The sequence below is a fragment of the Rhinatrema bivittatum genome, chromosome 3 (assembly GCF_901001135.1).
Source record: "Rhinatrema bivittatum chromosome 3, aRhiBiv1.1, whole genome shotgun sequence".
Classification (NCBI taxonomy): domain Eukaryota; kingdom Metazoa; phylum Chordata; class Amphibia; order Gymnophiona; family Rhinatrematidae; genus Rhinatrema; species Rhinatrema bivittatum.
Window position 1 is genome coordinate 506654678 of NC_042617.1, and position 26218 is coordinate 506680895.

At 43.1% G+C, this 26218-nt stretch overlaps 1 protein-coding gene across 1 annotated transcript in view; it reads left to right on the forward strand.

Annotated features, from left to right (window-relative positions):
* Positions 1–26218, forward strand: part of KIF13B (kinesin family member 13B) — a 428508-nt gene that overhangs the window by 12094 nt on the left and 390196 nt on the right. The window contains exons 2-3 of the mRNA XM_029596896.1: positions 1617–1737; positions 2500–2657. Coding sequence (XP_029452756.1) covers positions 1617–1737; positions 2500–2657 — 279 coding nt within the window. The remainder of the gene's footprint in view (positions 1–1616; positions 1738–2499; positions 2658–26218) is intronic.

Consider the following 26218-nt stretch of genomic DNA (forward strand, 5'->3'; position numbering starts at 1 on the left):
CTATCCAAGCTCAAACACATGCTGTCTGTACGGCAGGATGAATCTGACCCAACTCCCTGGGTGAGTGTAAGATCTGCACACACCTTGAGCAACCTGTGATGTGTGCTTTACTCTATAGTTATGGTGTAATACCTGTATGTTACTTGGAAAGCATTTAGAAAAGAGCAGTGAAGCTGTTTTACTTGTGCACAACCCAGCTTTGCCTTGAATTCTAATTTAACTCTCCCTCCTCCCCCCAATCTTCTAATCCGTTCAGTTTTTTGTGAGATTAGAAAGGTGCACACTCTCTTCCAGTCTTTATCTCCGGATAAAGTAATGTCCCTTCCCGGGGCCAGCATGGAGGCATATGACAGTCCTGACTCTCTTCTCCTGCTGCAGGAACCTTTCTGTCTCTGTGTGTGTGTGTGTGTGTGTGCAGCGAGAGACCAGAGGAGTCCGCCATGTGTCTCACAGCTGCTTATTCCGAGCTATGAGCGGTGGATGGTTCCTTCTTGGCCTTTCGGTTGCGATTGAGAACGGGTGCAATATAATATTGGGGGGGAGGGGTGTTACTGCCCTGTCACATGAACTTATTCAGGGCATGGTTGTATTATGGTCTTTGCTAAAGCAGAAGGTCTAATTTACATGCTAAACTGCCCCAAAACATATTACAAAGTATGCTGGCAATGGCAGGGATATAAACTTAGACTGGGAAAGCTAGTGAGCTATCTCTAGGTCATCAAGACCCATCACCCACTCAGCTCTTGGCTATAATGACTTTCATTCTGTCTTACACTTGAAAAAGAGCAGAAGTAAATATGTGCAGCTTTAAAATCTGGATTTACGCGCGTAAATATTGGCTCCCACCCTAAATCTGCCCCCTTGGCATGTAATTTGCCACTTTTAAAATTAGCTGCTTGCGCTCGGCCCATATACCCGCGTATATGGGCCTTGTAAAACGAGCAATTCTTTTAAAATTCACCTCACAATCTGTAGTGCTCAACTCCACGGTAAGCAAATAAAAGGCACATATATAGGTGGCTGAATAGCCATGTGGAGGCGGAGAGGAACCTGACAGTGGAACGTGTCTAACTTTTTGGGAGTTTGAAAGCACACTCAATAGTGACTGAGTTTCCCCTTTACCTACTGTGGATAGGAAGGTGTGGAGGGGGGCGAGGAACCAAATATTTACCTCCTGGAGGCCAGAATAGCCAGGGATGAATCAAGAAAACGGACAATAACGTCTCGCGGCTGATTTGTCTGCCGAGGCCCCTGAATTCGGTGCGCCCGTTCGATTTCTGTCGGCGGTGTCTCTATTGCTGCATCCCCTTCAGAGGTCTGGCGCAAGAAAAAATTGCATATTTTTTGGATTACCGCATGGCAATCTCTGTAGGCCTCAGTTTCGGGGACGCCCCGGACTCGCAAGTTACACCTTCGATTCCAGTTTTCGAGGTCTTCAAGTTTAAGGAGCATATCCATGTCTGTTTTGTCTAATTTTTCACATTGTGAGTGTAGCTTATCTATTTTGTCGGAGTGAGCATCTAACCGAAGGTCGCATTTGTCCACTCTCCGGCCTATCTCCACCATTTCCTCTGAGTTCTGCGATTTTTTTTTATTTTTTTTTTTCTTTTTCCTAGCATTTCTCTTTTATTGGCCTTGAGATCCTGCCGAATGTCGCTAAACCACTGTCGAAATTCATCTCTCGTGGGCAAAGGAGGCTGTGAGTTTAGCTCTTCTTCTGAGGATTTTTCCCCATCGGTATTGGGGGGGATCTGCCGTCTCAGGCTCACCTGATTCCTTTAGGCCAGCTCGATCTCCTGCGCCCTTGGTATATGAGTATTGGCTGAGATCAGTACCTTTTCTTTTTGCTGCCATGACTGCTCTGGATCAAGGGACCGACTGCGTTACAAATTGCTTCGGCTGGGGGGGTGATGGATGTCGATTTACTTAATAGATATTTTATGGATCGCTGGAGCTCCGATTCAAGCTGAAATCTTGGTCAGTGACATCACTGCGCCCCCTTCCATTGATTTTTCTGTTTGTTAAAGCAAAGTCATTTTTCTACTGAAAAACATTTTTTTTTTTTGTTATAACCTTGAAATTCCCAGGAAAAAAAAACAAAACCTGAAAACTATACTGCAGTCCAGCATTCCCGCCGATGAATTCCCAGAATGAAATCGTCTGCTCTTCGAACCCTACCATGCTGTTTTCAGGGAGGTTTCTATTCTCTTGCCCTCCAGTTAGAGCTCCCAGGGACATAACCTCTTTCTCCTCCACTGCTATCCAGGGCTTTCTCTGATATATTTTTTATTTTTTTTAAAGTGAGACTTCCCTACTCAGGGTGGGGGGGGGGGCAGAGGGGGAGGACGTGCACTGTGAGCATTTCTTTTCTTTTAATGCCATGACCTCTCACTCTTATTTGGATTAATGTAACTTAATTTTGTAAGAGTTGTAAAGCGGCTGAAGAACAAAGTATTTTAGATTGTGTGGATAATAATTTATATATGTATCTTGTTGGAGCTCACTGGTACATTTTGTAATGAAGAGTGGGGCACTAACTCCCTGGTTTGGATTTTTCTTGTAGAACATGACCTGCATACAAAATGTGTGGTGGATGTAGAAAGCAACCAGGTTGTCCTATACCCCGCCAACACCAATCTTTCAAAAGGAGATGCCAGGTAAGAGTTCAGAGCAACTTAATGCCATCTGTTTCAAGTCTATAGTTGATTGTAGCATTGAAAAATTATGTTGCTATGCACTCCTGTTCTCCGTAAATTAGGTTTAAAAAAGGAAGGTGGCTAGAAGCTGAAAGGCATTCTGATGAAATTTCAGTGGTTAAACCAAGTCGCTTGAATGGTTGTTGCTGAATGCAAGACAGAACTCTGCTTTAGGTGAGCGGCTTGGGTAATGGAGTTTTATTCATTTATCAGCATCGTCTGATAGTCGCTGGCTGTGCTCAACGTTTCTGCCCAAGCTGTGAAATAGGAACATTTTAAATGTGACTAAGTTGTGTTGGCTCATTTTTGAGATCTTTCCTTAGGTCCATTTCTATCTTTCAAAATAAAGTTTAAAATATATTCTTATTTAAATTGTCCTTTTGACAAATCTGTGTTAAAATATTTGGTTTTTGGGCAAACTCTCAGGCCGATGCAATATCGTGTGCTCAGGCTAGCGTACAGGTTAACCTGCGGTTGAATGTGTGTTTTGGAAGCGCGTCCAAAACCCCAGATGCAAAAAGGGGATCAGCGTGTTCAAAATGTGCATCCAAACCAGTGCGTAGCTAATAGCACTCATCACATGTAAATGTTGATGAGGCTATTAGCTTGTACTCCCCCGATGTGTTAAAAAAACAAAACACCCCATAAAACCATGCACCCAACGCATACAGTTTAACCATCAAAAATTAACGCCAGTCCCGGAGCTGTCATTAAGTCTTGTGGCACCCCAAAACCTGAACAGAAAAGCAGAAAATACTGCTCCAACTTAATATTGTCGTGATATTAAGTCTGAGAAACCACAGAAAGCTACAACACGAAAAAAAAGTCTTGATGGTGGTCAGGTTAGGAAAATGGCCGCTCAGTTTATGAGCGTCCACTTCCCTAACCTGTGCACAGCCACTTCTCCTGGGCACCCGAAGCTGAGGAGGCGCTAGGGACGTACCATTTCCCCTACACCTCCTTTTTAACGCTGCAGCTCATTAGCCTACTGCAACGCGTGCCCAGTAGAGGCGGATGGACGCATATTAGGAAAACGGGCACCCAATCACGCATGCCCATTTTTCGCATGTTACTATTGCATTGGCTTGTCTGTATTTTAGCCTTTAAATAATCCAATTCTGGTTGACTGTATACTGCTTTCTGGGTTCTTACTATGTTTATCTTTTGATGGAAAAAAATTGTATTTATACCTGCTTGGTTTTGTTTGTGCAGCCTTAATGCTGGTTTGCTGCCCACACTCTTATTGGCCTATTCATTTTAATTTTTATTTCTGTTCTGTAGTGATTGTGTTTTATATGATATGATGCTTGACATGTTGATGTCATTGGGGTAGATTTTCAAATAGCGCGAATTGGCCTACTTTTGCTGGCGCATCAGGCGCAAGCAAACGTAAGCTGGATTTTAGTAGATACGCGCGGAGCCGCGCGTATCTGCTAAAAACCTGGATCGGCGCGCGCAAGGCTATTGATTTTGTATAGCCGGCGCGCGCCGAGCCGCGCAGCCTACCCCCATTTCCTCCGAGGCCGCTCCGAAATCGGAGCGGCCTCGGAGGGAACTTCCTTTTGCCCTCCCCTCACCTTCCCCTCCCTTCCCCTACCTAACCCACCCACCCGGCCCTGTCTAAGCCCCCCCCCTTACCTTTGTCGGGGGATTTACGCCTCCCGGAGGGAGGCGTAAATCCCCGCGCGCCAGCGGGCCTCTTGCGCGCTGGGACGCGACCTGGGGGCGGGTACGGAGGGCGCGGCCACGCCCCCGGACCGCCCCGGGCCGTAGCCACGCCCCCGTACCCGCCCCCAAAACGCTGCCGACACGCCCTGAAAACGCCGCTGCGCTCGGTCCCGCCCCCGACACTCCCCCCTCCGAAAACCCCGGGACTTACGCGAGTCCCGGGGCTCTGCGCGCGCCGGTGAGCCTATGTAAAATAGGCTCACCAGCGCGCAGGGCCCTGCTCGCCTAAATCCGCCCAAATCCGGGCGGATTTAGGCGAGCAGGGCTCTGAAAATCCGCCCCATTATGTTGTACACAGCCTAGAGCCGCCTTAGGATAGCAACTCACGAATATAAGTAAATAAATCTTGCAGTACCAAACTTTAAATGCTCAGGTTGGAAGTTAATGTGGATGGGAAATATATTATTCTGATCAAATACTAGCAAAAATGAAATATTCTTTTTCCTTCTTACACTTGGGATTTCTCTGTTCCTCAGCGGCTGTAGATAGAGGGCACATCCCCCTTCATGATCTTATTCTCAGCCCTGAATGGGGAGTGGCCACAGACCCTTGCCAGTAATCTGCGTCCTGCATCTGCAGACAAGTGCAGTCTGACTTCTCAGGGGCTCCCAGAGCCAGGGTGCATTCCTGGCCTGATGGAGTTTCCTGGCTCCTGGGGCAACCGTCCCTAGGGGCTATTTCCCCTAGTCGAGCTACCTCCCAGGAAGTATCCTGTTAGGCTCTCTAGGTGCTGATCCCTGTCTCCCTTGGGAACTGAGGATCCCAGTCTCCAAGGAGCAGGGGCTCCAGGAGAAACTATTCCTTAAAAAAAAAATGGGGTGGGGTAGGTGGGATCTGAGATTCTTCCTTTCTCTCTCACCTCTCCCAGGCTTGTTACTCTTCCTGGGGGGGAGCCCAAGCAGCGTGGTATGCTGCTTCAAGGCCCGGAAGTGGTGAGTAAAACTGCAGTGAGTGCTGGGGGATTGGAGGGGGAGAGAGTTGGTGAGACAGATGCGTCACAGAGCAGCCAGGATACAGCCCAGGAAGCACTTCAGTGTGCTAGCTCGGTTGGTGGCAGAGGGGGTGGGGGAAAAATGAATAGAGAAGAGAGAAATGCTCCATAGCCTATGGGGCTCAGAGGACTCCCAGCATTGTCATTTCCTTTTGTCTGGCATTCAATGGGGGCTTTGATCCTGACTCCCCAGATAGGCCCAGCTGTGAGCTGCCGCGTGCAGGGAAGGGGCTGTAGGACTCGAGGAAAAACAATTTTCAGGTAAGAACAAACCTTACCACAAAAGGGGCCTGATGTACTAGAGGGTTTTGTTTTTTTTCTCCCATTTTGTGTCTGAGAAAATTGCTTACAGGTAGATTTTAAAAGCCCTATGTGTGCCAAAGCTGGGAGATATGTGCAGAAGTCACGACTACTAATGCCGCACAGATTTTAAAAGGCACGCGAGTGCGCGCGTATCTCCCAGTACATGCGCAAATCAGGAAGTAAAAAAAAAAGAGGGGGGAGGCAGGGTGTGGGCGGAGTCTGGCATGGGTGGAACATGGGCGTTCTGGGTCTATAACCTGAAACATGCGCGCTGGGGTCCCCCTACCTCAACTTTTCTTCTGCTTTGGATGATGTGTAAGTTTTAAAATAAAAAAAAAATCAGGGCTAGTCAGCAGGGCTAATAGGGTAAAAGGGAGGCTATCTAGCTAGGGGGGATTAGGAAGTTCTATCTTTTACTGGGGCAAACTGGGAATAAAGTAGAGAAACTGGTAATTGCGGCGGCTACGCCCATTTGCGCGAGCCGGTGTACATGTGCACCCGTGTGGCTGTTTAAAAGTTACCGTCATAGTGCATAGGCTCCAAAATACATTTAAAAAGAAAAATTTGGGAATTAAAACTCTTCCATTTGTGATAGGTTCTGTGGTTTAATTTGCTCTTTGTAAGAAATAAGACGTAGGTAGGAACACAGGCACATTCTTCTGCTAAATACTATGGCTTTCAAGATTTCTAAAATATTCTTGAATTTTTTTTTTGTAACTTGCCCCCTCTGTCTTGCACTCACCTTCTGCAGTTGTGTGCGTTTGCAAGGATCTCAGTCCCAGGCACACGTGAAGCTAAACAAGACATGTAGACTGTCATCATCTCGAAGCAGAAAGGGAGAATAAAGGGGGTTAGGAACCAGGGTGGAGGAAAGGAATGAAACAGCAGTGGCCATCACTTCCCAGTGTTCAAGCTTAGAAATTAAAATGATCTGGAGAACTCGGGGGGGAAAAACACAGCAGGGCCATGGAATTCTTCACCCACTGCCAGATTAAGCCTTCTGTCTCTGTCGTTCTTCCCATCAATCCGTGAACAGCTCTCTCCTTTACAGCCCCATTGTAATGTAGCCTGTGAATTACTCGCTTATTCTGACATCGCTGTTTGCATGAATGAAAAGAGCACAGCTCTTGAAAACTAGTCAGAATTTTTTTATTAGGTTTAGTCCAGCAAAAAAGTATCACCAACTAGTCTCATTGCTCTTTTTTACTTCTACGTATTCTAAGAGATTTAACAAGAAACCACACGGCTTTATCCATATCATTTAAAGATACTGGTGTTTACTTTTCAGAGATGTCTGAAAGCAACATTGCAACATAATTTGACTGGCAACCTTCTGTACTAAAATGCATTGTCGGAGTGGTACAGTTTTAGTATTGAGGAAGCCTAACTCTTGACTAGCTGATAAAGAAATGAGCTTCATGCTGACTTTGAAGTGGAAGGGCTTTCCTGCAGGTGTCATTGAAGTTACAAATGGAGGTCTTGGCCTCTTTGACCATGGCAGCACCCAGCAGCTTTTATCTTTTACATTAGGGAAGTTTCGGATTTCATTGGCGAGTTTTTTGTTTTTTTTAAATAGGTTGATCAGACAAGCAGTTTAATTTGACTTTTCGTAGCACATGTAGCTTCTCTTGCTGGGGATATGCACCTTCACCTTCACCGTCACCAGCCCAGCCCAACAGCCTGACTTATAACTGTTCTAGCAACTATGCATACAAACAAGCGCTAAACCATGTATATAAATTATTAAGAAAACGTTTACAAATTATCATGAGGACTGCTCTTGCCTCCCTCGCATTCTCCAATGTATATTATAATCTTTCGTCCCCCTTCTTATTTCCTACTCCGAGTTTACACATCCTTGTTATAATGTAACTTTATACTCCTTCAAATCGTCTCTACTGTTTGGTTGGTTATAATTTTCTACTTGTTCGATGTAAACCGAGCTGATTTGATTTGTATCAAGAAATTCGGTATATAAAAGCCTTTAATAAATAAATAAATAAAAATATGCACTCACAGTGGGAGTTTGAATCAAAATAATTTTGAATAATGAAGCTTTTTTTTTTTTTTTCTTTAATTACTATTTGAGTGTTTTGTTTCTTCCTGTTCCTTTTGGCTTGCAGGTTTAGTGGAACCACAGGGCTGGGAACCTTCGTTCATAATAACTACCTCCCCCCCCCCCCCCCCCCCCATTTTATATCCTGTCACAACTCATGTAGCCCAGCCTTCAAAATGTCCGTTCTCAACCATGGGCCACGCACCAGGGTTGCTTCCGGAATCCAGCCACTAGATGATGGCTTGGCTGTCCTTCACCCGGGGGCTGCTCTTAAAGCATTCCTAGCCCAAGGAGCAGGAGACCTGAGCTGAAGTGAGACCTTTTTTTGTTTTTTTGCTTATTGGATATTATTGGAATAGTGCGAGGGAGTCTGCCCTTCTACATTATGAGGTGCTTTAAGATGTGTATTTCCGTTAGTTCTAGAGGTCTTGTTAATTTATCTTGTCTGATAAGGTTTTCAACATCTGCTAGTGGTTTAAAAATTTTTTTTTACTTTTTTTCCTGCTGTTGTAGTTGCTTATTTTTCTAATGACTGACTTTGTGCACAGTACTTATGTATGCTGATTCTTGTATTCAGACAACATGCATGCTTTTTTTCTTATCTTTGCAATTTTTGTTTTCTAATTCATTAATTCCTCGATGAATGCTTTCTCCTGAGTGCAGCAGGGTAAGCTGACTTCTGAGCTGCAGCCGTGTGCATGCAGCCTCTCACTCCCTTCTGTGCCAGGTTTTCCTCCTCGCCCTCTTTCCTGTGGAGAGATCGGGACATGCTTTGGGTGCTTCCCAGTTGTGTTGCTAGAGTTTGCAGTCTGCTCTGAACTTTGCACCGTCATGTTGTGTTTCGGTGCTCGGTTCCCAAGTGGCTGTATTACAGTGCCAGCTCCCGGACCTTAGCTTATTGACTGGAACTTGCTGTTGACCTGATGGAGAAATGTTTGTCTAGAACTGTATGTACCTGTTGCCTCACTGAACACATTCAGCAGTAAATGACTAAAAGAAACAAATCACTTTACTTTAGACTTAGCTGTTGAGGTTTTGCCATTGCTTTCACAAAAGCTTCAAAGTTTCCACAAACACGGAAGATTAGTGTTGCTCTGCTGGACCAAAAAAACCCCATTTCTCTTCTCCATTCTTCTTGGCCTAGCAGCTTACCTTGTGCCCTTTGGGCTTTCAGCTTAATCCGAACCTTCCCCATCTGGGGTTATGAAACCGAGCCTTCATTCTCTGCTTCCTCCCTCGGTCGCCCAGTTATTGGACGATATTCCTTGATAGGATGCAAGAGTCTGCAGCTCCCTTTGAAACCCAGTATGACCGCACCCTAAATCCTGCACCCTGATGTTCCTGTTGTGCATTGGTAGGGATTCCTTTCTCCTCTCCGTCCCTTCACAGAGGGGCTGTGAATGCAGCATCCCTGGTCCCTGCCGGGACTCCCCCAGTGCAGCATGCCAGCCAATTTAGGATGTTTGTTTATTCAAGAGCAAACGGCGCATAAACCACTTACAAAATTTGTAGGTGAGCAGTCTCACACAGAATGAAAAATCTGGGGTGGCGGAAAGGCTATTTACAGGTGCACTGGATAGGGAGAGGAAAAAGTACAGGCCCATATCCTTCAGGGGTGGACTGCAGAAAGAAAAATGCTTTAAAATAAGAAAGGACAGGCATTCACCTAGAGAAATACAGAAAATGTCTTGAGGATGAGAGGAAATAAAGATGGACTTAACTGAATCCATTTCCTGACTACCTTTTGCTTGATAATTCCTTCCCCGGGTACAAACAGAATGCCAGAAAATGCAAGAAAACTTGTAAAATGCATTAAAAGGGTAAAGTTGAAGGGGTTAGAGTGAAAAGAAAGTGACAGAATTATTTCTCATTGAGAGTTTGGAGGGTATGGAAAGATTTATTTTTTTTTCCTATGGTTGTATCCCTAGGAGGCACTGTGCTTTAAGAAATTTCTCCCAGACTCCAAAGAAAACAAGTGGCTAAGGTTTTTACTGTTTATTATCAAAGACACCACTTAGCTTTCATCATACTTATATATAAATCACAGTCTATATGTAACCCCCACCTCTGTGTGTGCCTGCCCTGCACGGGTGGACCATAAAAGAATTTGTTTGACTCTTTGGGGCTGGAACCTTTGGATGGTTGGACCACAGTCTCTTACTTTCAGGGCCTGGATTCTTTGTCAAATGGGGCGGCAAGATTGCTTCCAAGGCCACGAGTGCTAGGGGGTGACCCTTTGTACCTTGCCTCTCGTCCCTGGGAGAGGGGTATCTGTATGTCACAATGTGTGCTGAGTGTGCCAGATAAAACCCACTGAAGCCCACTAAGTTAGTGTCCAAAAACAAAGTCTTTACTGTTTGAAATTTGGTGAAGTATGGCAGAACAACTTCATCCACAGCACCACAGAATCTTTTACGTTGACGATCTCGTCCTCAGTCTGTGCAGGAATCTCTGGCACCAGAACCAGGGAAACTTCTACCCTCCGGGGCTTGGGGAAACAGAATGCACAGGTGGGCAGGGTATCCCTTAGATGGGCAGGAAACCCTTTCCAAACTGGTGAAAACTATAAAATTGCTGTCTCTCTCTGCACAGAGAGCTAAATTCTCTCTCTCCCCAGGGTATGACGACTACAGATGGGTGCCCTCAATGATTTTAAAGTCCTTTTTACTCAGCTGGTGGTCTAGGTTTTAAGATTTTTTTTTTTAAGTTAGGCTCCGGATTTGATGTCATGATGTCTTTAAATTGATGATTAATAAGTTTTTAAAAAAGAAATATCTGAATTGGACAGCATGATTTCGGTGAATGAACTCCTGATACAAAAACATGCCCACACATTGCCTCTGAATGTGGAGACTGAGAACCAGGATAATAAAATGCAAGAGTGCTCAGTCTGCTAGTCTAGTTAGAGACCAAATAGATGCCTGCTGTATTGTGAAGATTCAGTACTAGATTATTCTTAATTCAGGCCTATATTTCTAGGTGATGGTGGTGTGGAGTTGTTTTTTTTTTCTTGTACTTTGTTTAGAATGGCTTTGTCATTAAGCAAATGTTACATTTTTAATAATAAATTTAAGCACTAATAACCATTTATTTTATTAGCCAGCATTACTGTACTTCACATTTCAGCTTTAGCCTTTGCCTTCTGCCCTACAGGATGGACAAGGCTCTTATTGACAGCGTGTGACTTGTCTGGCTCAACACTCGTACAACGGCTTCCAGTTGTTTAGTGGCATTCCTCCCTGCTCCTCTGATGTTCCTTTTCCTTCATAGGTTGTGCTGTACTTGATTCTGGTTACTATTTACTTCCACTGGTTAACTTGAGCTGCCCAGACAGACAGCATCTTTATTCACATCACTTGTGATCCGTCACTGAGGGCTTCTCATTGCCTGTGCCTTGGGAAGGAGCATTGGGACTCTGAGGAACGCCCCCCCCCCCCCCCCTTTCCTCAAGACCAACAAGCTCTGACCCTAACTACCTCCAAACTGGGTGTGGCTGCCGATGTGCCTGTCTGCTACCTCCAGCCTGAAAGCCCTGCTGTTACTGACTCTCCTAGGTTTCATGGCCCTCATAATCCTTTTCCACTTGGTGGTTTGTCAAGCTTGGCTTCATTCTGTTCCTTCTGAAATCTGGCTTTGGTGTTTGTCATAACAAAAAAAGAAAAAAATAGAAATATACAAACTTAATTTGTAAGGCTTCAGAGCACAGGGGAAATGCCTACAGTATCTGAATGTGATCCACTTTACCATGGGTGACCAGACACAAAAGGCAGACTATAAATGTAATTTGCATTTATTCCCCAGGGACTAAAAATCCATTTTGTACAGCAGCACGTGTACTTTCAACGTTTCATTGATTTCTTAGGTAGTTCATTTGGCGGTTAAAGCAGAAAGTTATAAGGCGCTTTCCTTCCGATTGCTCTGTCTTCTGGAATGACCTAAAAGGAACAGATTTGACGACTCCTTTTCCTCAGCTGCTTCCCTCATTGTTGTGTCTCTAAAATTAGTTTGTTTTGCACATACCGTGACAGGAATGAATCTAATTTGTAAGCCGGGGTATGTTAGGAATGATCTCAATTTCTTAAATTCACTGCTAATGCTCATCTTAATAGTTGCATTGTGCCAAAGAGAGCCTCCTGGAGTTTGTAGGGTATAATATATTACTCCTGGGGGAATTCTGCGCACAAAAACTTAAAATTCTGCAAATTTTATATTGGTCAAAATAACACAATTTACATGACAGTCTTTAAGTAATTACATTTTAAATTAATACAGAAAAAGTTATTGCTTAAAGATGCAGAATTTTAAATATTTTGAGTAGAATTTCCCTGGAAATTCACTGTGAGAGTGTCCCTTCCACTCGCTCTCCCTACTCCCCTGACCATTTTGCCCTCTCAGGCCCCAACTCCTCCACCTGCCATTATCTCCCCTCCACCTCTAGGCTCAACCCCTTCCACTCTATTGCCAGTCCCAGAGTTTGATCCCATTCTCAGTACTGCCCCTCACACAGGCTCCCTCTGTCCCTCCCTCTCTCACACACATGCTCCCTCTCTCTAATATACATACACACACTCTCATACAGTTCCCTCACTCTCTCGCACACACACACATCCCCTCATACAGGGCCCTCTCTCTTGCATACACACCCACACAAGCTCCCTTTCTCTCTCTCACACATACATCCTCACACAGGCTACCTATGTCTCTCTCTCACGCACCCTTTCACACAGGCCCTGTCTCACACATACACAATCCCTTCACACAGGCTAGCACCCTCACATACACACACAATCCCTTTTTCACACACACAAGCTCCCAATCTCTCTCACACACATACACACTCCTTCACAATCTCCTCATAAAGGCTTCCCCTCTCTGAAACCCACACTCAAGCATCCCCTCTCCCTGCTCTCACTTCACCTCCCCCCTCCTCTCTCTCACACTTTTTTTTTGCCTGTCAAAACTCTGGCAGCGGAATTTTGCTATATTTGCAGAGGCCGAATTGTAGATTGAGGTAGTCCTAAAAGCAGGGAGTTACAATAATCTGTGTTTGCGAATATCATTGCTTGTAGAACTGTGTGAAAATTGTTAATCGTTAGTAGAGGTTTTAGTCTTCTCAGGATCATTAGTTTTGCGAAACCTTCTTTTATTTTCTGTGAGATGTGTTGTTTCATGTTTAGCTCAGGGTCATTTATTACTCCTAGATTCCTTACTTTTATTGCTAACTCGGTGGTTTGAATATTTTTGATTGTGAATGTTGGTTGTGTGTGGTGTGTGTTTTTACGTTCAAGGTGTAAGAATTCAGTTTTGTCAATGTTTATTACCAGTTCCATCTGGTTTAGGAGCTGTTTTGATTATTTCTAGATACATATTGGCTAGTTTCATTGTTTCTTCGATGGTGTTTGGAATGGGTAACGTTAATTGTATATCATCTGCGTAAATGTAGTGTATGATTCCCAGTCCTGCTAGTAAATGACATACTGGGAGGAGGTAAATGTTAAAGAGTGTTGCAGATAGGGCTGATCCCTGTGGGACACCAGTTAGCAGTGTGACTTTGTCTGAAAGTACATTTTTGATTTGTACCTGGAAACATCTATTGTTTAAGTATGATTTGAACCATTTTATTGTTTTATTAGTGAGTCCTATTTCTTTCAGTCTATTGATTAGTATTCTGTGGTTTACAGTGTCAAATGCTGCAGAGAGATCTAATAGAACCAGAATGTACTGTGTTTCTGTATTGAATCCTCTTAAGATATTGTCTGATAGAGCTAATAGCAACGTTTCTGTACTGTAGTGTTTGCGGAATCCATGTTGTGTTGGGTATAGTATGTTATTTTCAAGGTGGTTTGATAGTTGTTTTTGAACTGATTTTTCAATTAGTTTGGTTATTAGGGGTAAGTTGGAGACTAGTTGAAAAGATTTAAGGGATCAAGGTTCTTTTTGTTAATAATTGGTTTGATTATGGCTCCTTTCAGGGTATCTGGAATTACTCCTTCATCTAGAAGAAAAGAGATCATTAGTATGCTCTTTAATTTGGTATTGATGGTACATGTTACTGGAATTAGGTTATTTGTAGTCGTATCACTTTTTTCTTTAGTACTGTGATGCTGTTTGTGTTGATGCTTCTTTGTGTTTGCATACTTACCATTTCCTGTGCATACTTGGATGGTGAAAGTGGAAGTGGTGCTTGTGGTCGTTGATAAGGTCCTGTTGTCAGGTAGCTGTTGGTCTGTATCCATTTTTTTTTCTTTTATCTCTCTGGGTGTACTAGGGGCTGTACGAAGGGGCGTACAAAGGGGCGCCTACCCGGGTGCCTGGCGGTCTTTTACCCTCAGTGACCCCTGCTGACGTTGGCCACGTCACCGGGGGGAGGAGCACAGCCCGGAAGTCCCGGAGGGCTCTGCAGCACGACGAGAGACCTGCAAGGGAGAGAGTAAAACCAAAAAGCCTGGGAGAAAAGTGAAAATTAGTCAGAGATTGCCTCAGCTGGTTCCAGAGGCAGGGGAGCATGGCATCCTCCGAGTCTCTGGCAGTCTTTTATCCTCAGTGACCCCCGCTGGCTCAGCAGTTTCTTCCTACTCCATTGTACTTCCTGCTGAATTGGACCTATCCTCTACTAGGCCATGATCCTTCATTCACAACTACTTGGGTCTCCCTCCCACCTCACATCCCCAGTCCTCCATTTTATATCCCCCTTCTAGCCTAGTTGATGCAGTGATTAGTCCTTGGTCAGGATGTTTCCTCCTCAGCCCAGTGGAGATCTCTTCCTCTGTCACCATCATTATCGTCAAGATTGTGGCTTAATTTTCCTGCCTCGATCAGGGAGGAGAGAGAAGAAGATTCCCTCAAATCCCCTGCCGGATTTGTCACAACCTACTCCCCACCCCCACCCAAGAGGATCTCTGCTATGCCAAGATTTCAGATAAGCTGGCAAAGAGACAGTAACTTAGGACAATCAGTTCTGTGCAGCCTGTTCACCCAGTAGTCCATTTTGCACCTGTTGGAGCCAGTTGTCTTTAAGTCAGTGCTTCTTCTATACAGCCCTCAGCTAAGGACTTCCCATGCATTTTGGCTAATTCATGTCTTGTGTCAACAGAGAAAGCAAGTTTGCGTATAGGTGAGGACAGAGATCGAATGTTCTCCAAAGGTGGTCCTATTCTATGGAATAATATGCCAGAATCATTTAGAGGCGAACTATCAACTCCTAAGTCTAATAAAAACTTAGACCTGGCTATTCCAGGGACATTTTGAGACAATAGTATTTTAGGCACAGGTAGTGAATAGATGTGACTCTTAGGCACGATTCTACACTTGATTTCAGAATGGCATTTCGAATTTTGTCTTCTCGTTTTTGTTTTTTATTGTGTTTTAAACTTGTAAGCCCCATTGATGTACTATGATATTGCAGTATTATAAGTGATTGTAAATAAATAAATATAATTGGGGTTCTCCATAGACAGCAGGATGAAGTAGCCATTCTCAGTACCCACCTACCTCCCTGGAGAGTTAACAACTTCACTACAGCTTAAGCTGAGGTTCACAAGGCACTGTGCACATGTGTGGTAACTGCTGCACATGCTCGGTAAAGGCTGTACTAAGCTGTGAGAGTTGGGTCTGTGTCTGCGCCATTGGATGACATCACCCATGTATTATGGCTGATTCATCCTGCTTTCTACAGAGAACACTGTTTACAGGTAAGCAAATTTCGCTTTTTTTTTCTTTGTTGAATATGCAGTGTTAGACTAAAAAAGTAAACATTTCAAAACACTTTTAGTACAAGTTGCTGCATTAAATTGCAAGACAGACTGACTAATTATTTGCAGTAACTGAAAGTAAAGCCAACCACAAATCTGGTTCAGTCAGCTTTGCAGCTCATAGAATGATATGCTCAGAGCTTGGCTACTTGTCTTTGCATCGGGCTGGCCTTCCTGCTGCTTAGTGCATAAGGGCTCTGAATGGACCATATGTGTGCCTGTACCAACCTGGTAATGAAGTGTGGAATGGTTTAGCACTGGCCCACTCAACTGAGTCTAAATTTTTCATCCTACATGTAGCTTGATTATACAGGGAAGAGGCAATATGCCACACTTTGCCTCTTCAGGCTCTTTCTTTCCAATCCTTAGTATCCCAGATAATGTGGTCTTTCTATTCTCTTTCTAATCAAAGGAGGAGCATTCAGACAAAAACAGGACAGCTGCCCCTTTTTATGGAAGGTACATTCCTTGCCAGATTACTACCTAAATGTGTTAAGATCTACAGGGCTGTCACACTTCTGTGAATGCATCACGTCACCTTGCTGCTTTCTAATCACTTCTCAAGTACTAGCGGTCTTCCCCTCTGTTTGCTTTTCATGGTCTTCTTGTTTGCTGATGTCTTCAACTTGCATTTGGATATGAAAATAAATGCATCTAATTCGATAATCTGGGAAGAGATCGTTTATCACAAAGAAGTGTTTGCTCAGGAATGCAGCATCTGGTGTTTGTGGTTCAGAACAGGGCAGCAGTCTTCCGTTTGGGCAGCTAGAGTAAGCCTGAATGTTCGGTCTGACCACATATTTCATATACTTTACCTGCCTATTGAAAAATGCCCAGAATGAGTTACAGTATAACAGTGTGACATAAAAGACCAAAAGGAGGAGAGAAAAAGAGATGAGTAATAAGACTAACAGGGAAGTAACACAGCCAAGAGATGTGCAAGCTGATACTTTGATGAATATGTTGGTTACTCTGCTTTACACAATTGCTCTATTCTGTGCAAATATTAGGGTTTTTTTTGCTGTGTTGCTCTAATTCCTTGCTATCTCCTAAATCCCCAGCCAAATAAGGGACATGCCCCCCTCCCCCCCCCCCCAATAGGAATGCAATTTAATACTATAAATAGATTGAAAGCACAACCTGGTGAGAATAAAGTAACGAGGAACTGGATTAACTAACAAGGTGTATGGATGCCTTCAGTTAGCACTTTATGCTCAAGAGATTGCCAACCCAAAAAGCTTCTCTATTGAAATATTTTTCTATTAAAATATGATGTTCCCTAATGAAGAAAAAGATGTTCTCTTCTGTAAATGAGGACTACCCATTCTCTGTAAAAGTTTATTTAAGATTTAAAAATATGCCCTGGATGAGATGAAATAAAGCATTTTATAAAAAAAAAAATACAATCAAATTTATACAGGATTAAAAATACATTAAAACAATATAGTGCAATCCGAAACAAATTAAATCAAATAGCATTACAAATAAATTTCAATAATACCCGACCCACTCCCACAGACACATCACCTAAATACCCAACTAAAATAAAAATATTCTGCACCTACCAAAAATTGGAATGAAAAGATCACAAATCTCTACCCTGATTCTATCAACTATCCTCTAAAAGAAAACTTTGCGGACATTAGCTGTAAAACAGTTTAATGAATTGGCTAACGAATCCCATCCAGCTGTACTAGCCTAGTTCATTGAGGGGCCATAAGCATGGCTATTTAGCTAAAATTAGCCAAAAAACTTGTCCTGATTATTAGTGAGATAAATGACCCACTGAATATCCCCAATTAAAGTTATCTGACTACAACTTAGCTGGTCAACTTTAAACATTACTAGGTATTCTTTTGAATATCACTGGTTATGTATAAAGTTATCTGGCCTTGTATACAGGATAACTTTAACTTAACCAGCTATATTTGAAAGAATATAGCCAATTAAGTAGATCTTCAGTGCAAAAAAAAAACAGTCCCAAATCTTTACCTGCCTTCCTCCCATCCCCACTCCAAAAACCCTGCAGGGCTGAACTTGCCACCCCCTTGTCAAAACACTTCGTTTTTAAGATTTAAAAAAAATATCATTGTCTTGAGTCCTTGCAATGTATTGTCCCCTCCCCCACAGCCCTGCTCCCACTTCCTTTTTATTTTATTTTTTTTAAATACTAGCATCTGGTGACCAGGCAGAAGCGCTCAAGAAAAGAGATTAGAAACACGTACAGCCTTTAATTGCTGTGCCGATATTCCTGTGTCTACAGTGTAAATGTTTCTAATCTCTTTTCTTGAGCTTCCTCCGTTCTTGTGGATGGTTCCAGCGTAATAGACGGTAGTTTGCCGCCTGATTCTTTCTAGCTGTTCTGAGGGACAACTGCAAGGGTGCCGCTGTTGTATTATTCAGCCTTGTTCAGCATTTCCTCTGAGTGCATATGGAACATTCGTACTGAAGATTCCAAGACACAGTGTACCTAATTAAGCTCTTTGGGATCTTGCCTGTCCCGACACAGCCCTTGTGGTGAAACATGGTCCACGTTGGAGGACCAAAATTTCCTGTATGCTGTTACCATTTGGAGATGCTGGAATAAAATTTTGGAATGCTTCAAGTGATATCTCCAATGATTATTTGATTTGATCACTTTCGCAAGGATCCTAGAACTGCTCATGCTATACTTATCACTATATGGTTTGTTACCATTCGGTATACTGGTCTTCATCTCCATTATTTGCAGAGAGATATCCATGCCAGAAATGATAAAGGTGATTCAGAAGAACTGAAACAAATCTCATTGTATTTGGAAGATGTAATAGGGAAAATTGACAAATTAAAGAGTAGGAAATCATCTAGACCAGATGGTATATATCCCAGAGTGCTGAAAATGAAAGAACTAAGAAAAAATTAAATTGCAGACCTGCTATTAGTAATTTGTCAACTATTATTTAAATTGTGTATTGTGCCAGGACAGTTGCCAATGTAATGCCAATTTTTAAAAAAGAATCAAGGGTGATCTAAGAAAGTACAGACCAGTGAGTCTGAAATATATGTGCTAGGCAAAATGGTAGAAATGATCATAAAGAGCAAAATTGCTGAACATATAGATAGGCATAGTTTAATGGGACAGTGCCAACATGGATTTAGCCAAGGGAAGTCTTACCTCACCAATCTGCTACATTTATTTGAGGGCATAAATAAATGTAGATAAAGGTGAGCCAGTTGATTATTCTTTATTTGGATTTCCAGAAAGCATTTGACAAAGTCCCTCATGAGAGTCTTCTTAGAAATTAAAAAGTCACGGGTTAGGGGGCAGTATCCTATTGTAGATTGGGAACTGGTTAACAGATAGAAACAGAGAGTAGGGCTAAATGGTAAATTTTTCTCAATGTAGAAAAGTGAACAGTGTTGTACCTCAGGGATCTGTTCTGGGACCACAGCTTTTTAATTTATTTATAATCAACCTGGAAATGGGAATGAGTGAGGTGATCAAATTTGCTAACACAAAATTATTTAAAGTTATTAAGTCACAAGAGGATTGTGAGAAATTGCAAGAGGACATGCAAAATTGGGAGACTGGGCATGCAAATGAAATGTAATATCAAAAAGTACAAAGTTATACACTTGGGGGCAGATTTTAAAAAACTACGCTGGATTTTAAGATACGCGCGTAGCCGCGCGCATATTTTAAAATCCAGGGTCGGCGCGCACAAGGCTGTGCAAAATCGGCAGCCTATGCGCGCCGAGCCAAAAATCCTGCCTCCGAGGGAACTTTCCTTCCACCCCTCCGCACCTTCCCCTACCTAACCCCCCCTCCCCCCACCTTTGTTTGAAAAGTTACGCCTGCCAGCTCGGCCACCGGTGCACGATTCCCCGGCCCGGGAACAGTTTCGGAGGCCTCGGCCCCGCCCCTGGATGACGTGCCGCCGCGACATGCCTTCGACACGCCCCCAGGAAAGCCCTGGGACTTACGCACGTCCTGGGGCTTGTGCGCGCCGCTAAGCCTATTCAACATAGGCTCGGCGTGCGCAGGGGAAGCTTGGGGCAGGTTTTCGGGGGGGGTACGTGCATACCCCTTTGAAAATCTGCCCCTTGGAGGGAAGAGTAACCCAAATTATAGCCACACAATGTAAGGTTCCACATTAGGAGTCTCTATTCAGGAGAAGGATCTAGGTGACCTCATTGGTAATATGTTGAAATAATCTGCTCAGAGTGTAGCAGCAGCCAATAAAGCAAATAGAATGCTAGGGATTATTAAGAAAGGAAGGGAGACTAAAGCAGAGAATATCATAATGCATCTGTATCGTTCTATGATGTGACCTCATCTTGCGTATTGTATGCCGTTCCGATCACCACAACTCAAAAAAGATATAGCAGAATTAGAAAAGGTACAGAGAAGGATAACCAAAATGATAAAGGGTTTGGAATGATTCCCCTTTGAGGAAAAACTAAAGAGGTTATGTCTCTTCAGCTTGGAGAAGAGATGGCGTGAGGGGAGATATGTTAGAGGTCTATGAAATAATGAGTGGGTTGGAACGATTAAACATTAATCAGTTTACTCTTTCAGAGAGTACAAAGACTAAGGGACACAAAATGAAGTTACTAGGTGATGCATTTAAAATTAATAAGAGAAAATATTTTTTACTCAATGCATGATTAAGCTTTGGAATTTGTTGGCAGAGGATGTGGTGAAAGCTATTAGTGTAGCTATGTTTAAAAAAGGTTTTGGACAAGTTCCTGGAGGAAAAGTCCATTAACGACTATTAAAGTAGAGTTGCAGAAATCCACTGCTTATTCTTGGGATAAGCAGCTTGGAATATATCTACCCCTTAGGATCCTGCCAGGTACTTGTGACCTGGATTGGACACTATAGGAAACAGAATACTGGGCTTGATCCAGTATGGCAATTCTTCTGTTCTTATGGTTATGGTTATGGTTCAGATTCTGTGATGAGCAAACAACTGCTATTAAAAGCAATGTGCACAACCTTGGTACTTGAAAGCAGAAGATGGATTTAGTTTTCAATATATCCATCAGGCATATTTACCAGGTATATTTACATGCATTTTACCTGAAAACTTGGTTAATATCCATAGCTTGGTTACGCTGAATAACTCAATTGGTCTGTGGCTGTGTAAGACCAGGTTTGTTCACCAATACTTAATAGCAACATCTAATAATGTGCCAAAGAACAGCATTGAAAGTTGCTCCTGAAGGGAACTTCCTACCTCCTTTTTCAGGAATAACTAGTCACATGCTGTGTATGTAGGAAATAACAAAAAATACCACTGTAGACAAATTTAATGGGTCTGTGATAGGAAAGGTTAAGAATGAAGGATTTTGGGGCAAGATGGACAACACCCTTTAAAAAAAAGAAAAAAAAAAGCTCAGATCATTCCATATTTTTCTTTTCCTTCCACCTTTCTGCTTTGACTTATGATCTTGAGAGAAACAAAGAATGAGTGGGACGTTTGATATTTAATGTGTTTTTCTTTTAGTTTGGTTACATTTTGAGTAACCAGTGACAAAATATCTCTTTGCTCGTCTGCCCCTACCAGCAGCCTCCACCCACCCTGGGTGGCACAACTCCAGAAGCAGTGCAGTAGGGTTGTGCACCGTACGTTTACTCTGAAGAAAGCCACTGGCAGGCCCAGCTTAGAGAGGCTCAATCAGAGCCAGGCAAAGGTGGTGAGTTTGCTGTTCACCAGCATGGAGCTGGTGTCTCTGGGCTGCAGCTGCCCACAAAAGTCCTGTGCCAACCAGCTACTGCCCATTCCACCTGAGATGGTTACAGGAATGGACTGGTTTAGGATGGTGTGAGTCCACGCAGAGAAATGCTGTACTGGTGAGCAGAGGCTATGGACCAGCACTTGCTCATGGTACAGAGCCTGCATTTACAATGTCATGTGTGGGCCTTGGCAGGGCCAGAGCTGGTACTGCAGGACCACGAGAGGTGGTGAGACTGGCCAAGAAGACCCCAAACGTGGAGGCCAGTATCTGGGCGGAGGGGGGAGAGTAGGGGAAGGGTGGGATGCTTACCCACAGCCTGGCCTGGGAGCAGAATGCTGGCCTGCAGGAAGTGTGGCGAGAGCAACATACATATGGACAGAAGGACCCTCGGCAATAGGAGCTCTATTACTAGTGAATTGTGCCTAAAAATGATTTTTCTTTATAATTCTCCTGGCATCTAAACAAATTTTGGCTGGCATCTAATTTTAAAAAATATTTTTCCACCTCTGGGTGGATGCTTGAAACAATCTTAGTTACAGTGGTGGTGAAGGGGAACAGGAGGGCAAAATAACATTGAAGAAGGCATAGGATAAGAAAAGAGGATCCTTAGTAGTGGAAATAGTTAAACCAAAGATCAAGCAGTGTCTGCAGCGATGCAGGAGAAAGGAGAAATGAGCAGATTAGGTGAGCTTTGGGGTATGTATCTACTAATAGTCGATCACTGCAAAGGACTCTGTCTACTTTATAATTAGCAGACTGTAAGAAGTTATTCTTTCCTAAAAGCCTCATTAACCTAATTCTTACTTTATTGTACAGCTTCCCCCACTGTAGGTGGCATCTTCTTTCTGGTGTTAGAAAATTCATCAAAATGGGATGTTGAGGGTGCGTAGATATCAGAACTATGTATAAAAAAACTTAAAATATAATGGTCAATTTTCAGAGGGTTTAGGTGTCTAATTTTGAGAGTTAAGCACCTAAATCAGTTCCTTTAAAAATTTGACACGGGCTGAGTCCCTAAATTTCAGAGCTGATTTTACACTAGGCACCAAAATTTAGGTTCCTAAAAAGTGGGGTGCTGCGAGAGTGGAGTTGGAGTGGAGGCACTTAGCACTGTTTTTCAGCACTTAGGCATCTACATCTAGGCAAATTAATTGCAGGCCTAAATTTAGGATCTTACGTTTTAGGGTCCAAAGTTAGTAGAATTTTCAGTTGAAATATACCTAAAGTTCGGTGCCTAGAGCTTAGTAGGAGCCTAGTTGAAACTTGAACATTTCTTTGGAAATTGTCTCCATATTTTTTATGGTCACAGCTCTATTAGCGGTGCATTTACAGAGTTTTCCTTGTTGCGTTATGAGGCCTTTTCTGTGCCACCTGGTATTCATGAATACATACTTTTTTTTTTTATGGTTCTGTGCTGCTAAGGAGGTCAACTACCTTAAATGTTTTTGTCAGGTGGGGAGGGAGGGTTTAACTGAGGCAGTTGGTCTCTAAAACAGATTTGTTTCTTGTTTGCACACTATTCTGAGGTACATAATTGGAACAATAATGTATTTTCCTACTACTGCTGGGTATTATAAGTGAGGATTTCCCCCAAAGTGTACCACCCTGTTGGAGAAAGTGCTTTCACAGTTTCTGATTCAGCATCTGGCAATCTAGTGCCTGCTGTTTACACTAAACATTAACTAGAGATCAGGTGCAAAACAGGTTTTGGAAAGCATCTTCAGAGAGGCCAATTGATTGCTTCTCTGCTGTGAACCCAGAAATGGTGAAATGAACAGGCCAGGCTGGGTAATTGTTGTTGTAATTGTTGTCCTGTGTTGCCTATTCTTTTGGTTATCTTTTTAAATGCATTGTAAATTTTTTTTTTTAAGGGAAGGAACATTGTAACCTTGTCATTCTTGTTTGCTGCTATATGCCCTGATAAGAGCAGGTTTGTTCACAAGGACACTGGAATAGGTACTGGTTTTACAAAGGAAATGAAAGAAATTAAATCATGCTTGGTACTTGTTGGTTATACTGCCCTAGTGGTTTGTTTTTCCCTGCGGTTTTCTGTTTTCGGCTTCCAGCTCTGTACAAACTGGTCTTATTTTGGTTTTGGTGTCGTGAGCTTTCATTTGCAACTACTTTGGGATTCCATGTTTTAAAACCCTCCCAGGTTACTTGGCCCAATAATTGTAATCGTGGGTCCCAAATCTGGAGATAGTCATGCGATGACCGTGTCACCCTCCTCGGCAGCCTTCCGAGTCCTGGCTGGCTCATGGAGCAAACGACCTGGCCCGGGAATACATCGCAGGTCTCTCTGCATGGCAGTATGCAGCGCTGCCTGTAGGGCAGCCACTGCTGTAGTTTTTTAAAAATTTAATTAAACTTTTTTTTTCCTTCCAGACAGGAAGTAGGAATAGGCAGCAGGATAAAGGAGGGAATGCTATTTTTAACATGGATTGTACTGGTGGCTCCTGGACTTGATTCCAGTTGAATGAAAGAGCTTTGTGGTGTTTACAGTAGAAGTCTGAGGTTGTTAAGTCTTGGAGAGGCTGAACGGATACCATTATATCAGGCAGCTTTTATATATATACTGTTTGTCCTTCCCTCAAAAGCTTTTCTAATGTGCTTTGGAGTCTCATCTCCTCAGGATCTCTGTGCAAGTCTCCTCTGGAATTGATGACTATTGACACTGCATGACAGTTTTATGATTAGGGAAGGGTATAACCATATTAATTGTCCAATTTACAGTTGGGGTAACAAAGGATAGTAAAGTGACGGACTTGACTGAGGTTACTCGGAGAGTGAGAGCTCACTGGTTCCCCCAGGAGTACTCCGGTTTCAGAGCTTCTCTGGAATCATGTTACTGCTCCTTTTCTTGAATTTATTTGGTTGGTAGAGCTCTTTTCTAGTATTTATATTAATCTTGGAGTAAACTGGATTCTTTGCAAGTTGAGACCTTTTATTAAACCATCATAAGACTTGTTTAACGATGTACATGCGCTTCTGTGTCTGTATAGTTTTCTTCTTCAGATAAACATCACGATCCCCTAAAACCTGCCACCTGGGTGCAGGCCCAGCACCACCAGGATGAGGTAGAGGAGCTGGGCCCATGGTGGGAAAACTGCTATTGGGGCCTGAGATGGAGAGGAGCCAGACCTGGGTCAGAAAAGAGGCTGGGCCCAGGCAGGAGGAGTTGTCCCAGATGGAACAGCAGCTGTCCCTGTTAGAAGGGGCAGGGATGGACTGGGCTGGAGGAACTGCCATAGGGGCCCAGGAGTGAGAAGAGCCAGGCAGAACAGCTTCCAACAGGTGGGAGTGGAGCGTGACCCAAGTGGGATAGCAACTGGTACTGAGACTCTCCCCTGCATCTGCCCACTGAAGGGGAGAGGCTGGAGTAGATGAAAGAAAGGGGGAGAGAGGCTGGAAGGGGTGAGGAGCAAAATAAGCCAAACAAAAAAAACCCAAAACATGTCTCTTGAAAATATAAGCTATTGCCCAAGTTTTTCAAAATAATTTTCATCCTTGTTCATAGATATCTCATTGAGAGATCATACTGGACTAAAAATGACTTGCTGTACAGATAGCGATGGCTTTACATGCACGTCTTTGTGCTGGAGGTTTTTGTTTTTTTTCACTGCGTCCCAGTTCTGAGCAGCTGCAGTTCTATTCTAGTGTAAGGCGAGCATCTGAAGGTTTTGCGGGCAAGCTGCTGTTGCACATTAAATATTGTGGGAAAATTATCGCAACATTGTTTCTAATGCTTTTTCTCGAGCAGGGTTCTCTCCAAGCTCCTCCTGTTGCTTGAAATGTTTACGACTGGCAGCTGTGAAGGGGGAGCCTGCCGGGGGCTTTAAAACTCACCCTGGGGTGACCCCCTACACTGTTGCCATGGTGTTGCCTTTGACCAAGAAAACCCTGGTCACTAGGCCATACTCTTAAATACAAAGCAAAATTGTAGGGAGCTGATTACCTTTTTGCTTAACGATTCTACTGAACAAAAAGCCAACGTGTCTGTAGCAGTTGTGAAGTAGAGACTGGTGGTGGCTTTTCTGGTAAAGGGTGTTTTTTTTTTTTTTTTTTTTTGTGTGTGTGTTCTGTCTATATTCTGAAGCTGACTTGTTGGAGACTGCCTCTGGTTTTTCCCTCCTACCTTCCTTCTTTGATTTGAGGTATAGTGCTACTCAAACATCATGTAACAAGCTGCTTGATCAGAGCATGTTTCTTTCTTAGCATGACATCTATCATAAATTTGAATTCTCCTCCCATCCTATCTTCTAAGTCTTATGCCATCAACACCCAGATATTCAATAGTAGATGGTGCTGATATTTGAAGGAGGGAGAGTTTCTGTGGGAGGCATTTTGTACCTGTCAAAATTACTTTATCTTGTGTTTAAAGACTCAGTGGCTGTGATTGCAGAAAGTACGGTGTTCTTTATTTACAGCAGCAGTAAATACAAATGGCCTCTCTAACTACAATCTCCCTTTAACACAAGTGAATTGGTTTGATTGCCGTTAAGTACCCAAGGATCCATTTACGATTGGCATTAGTGTTACATTCAATTTAATGGAGTTTGGGAAATGTACTTTGACAGTTACTGATGATAAAACCAATAGACTCTTTTATAAGTCTATCAGATTCTAGGAGCCAATAGTTTTGAGGATCAACAGAAAGCAGTTTGGTTAGGTGCAGCTTGTCCTGATGTGATAGGTGTATTCATTGCCAGTGAGCATTCATTTGCACTGTCAAAACATGGGTCTGTTTGACAATATTCCTTTCTTTGGTTTGAGACAAGTTGCTGACTGCAGTAGCTAGATTCTTCAAAGTATCATCGTAGCTTTGCAAAACAGATATTTCATTCTCAATACCTTTTGCTTAGGTAGTCTGACAGCTGTAAATCTATTGATAGAGCCCAAACTGCTTTCAGAAATGGGAATTCTGGAATTGCATTGTTGCAAAGATGTTTGCAAGGGGTTACTTGGAAAAAGT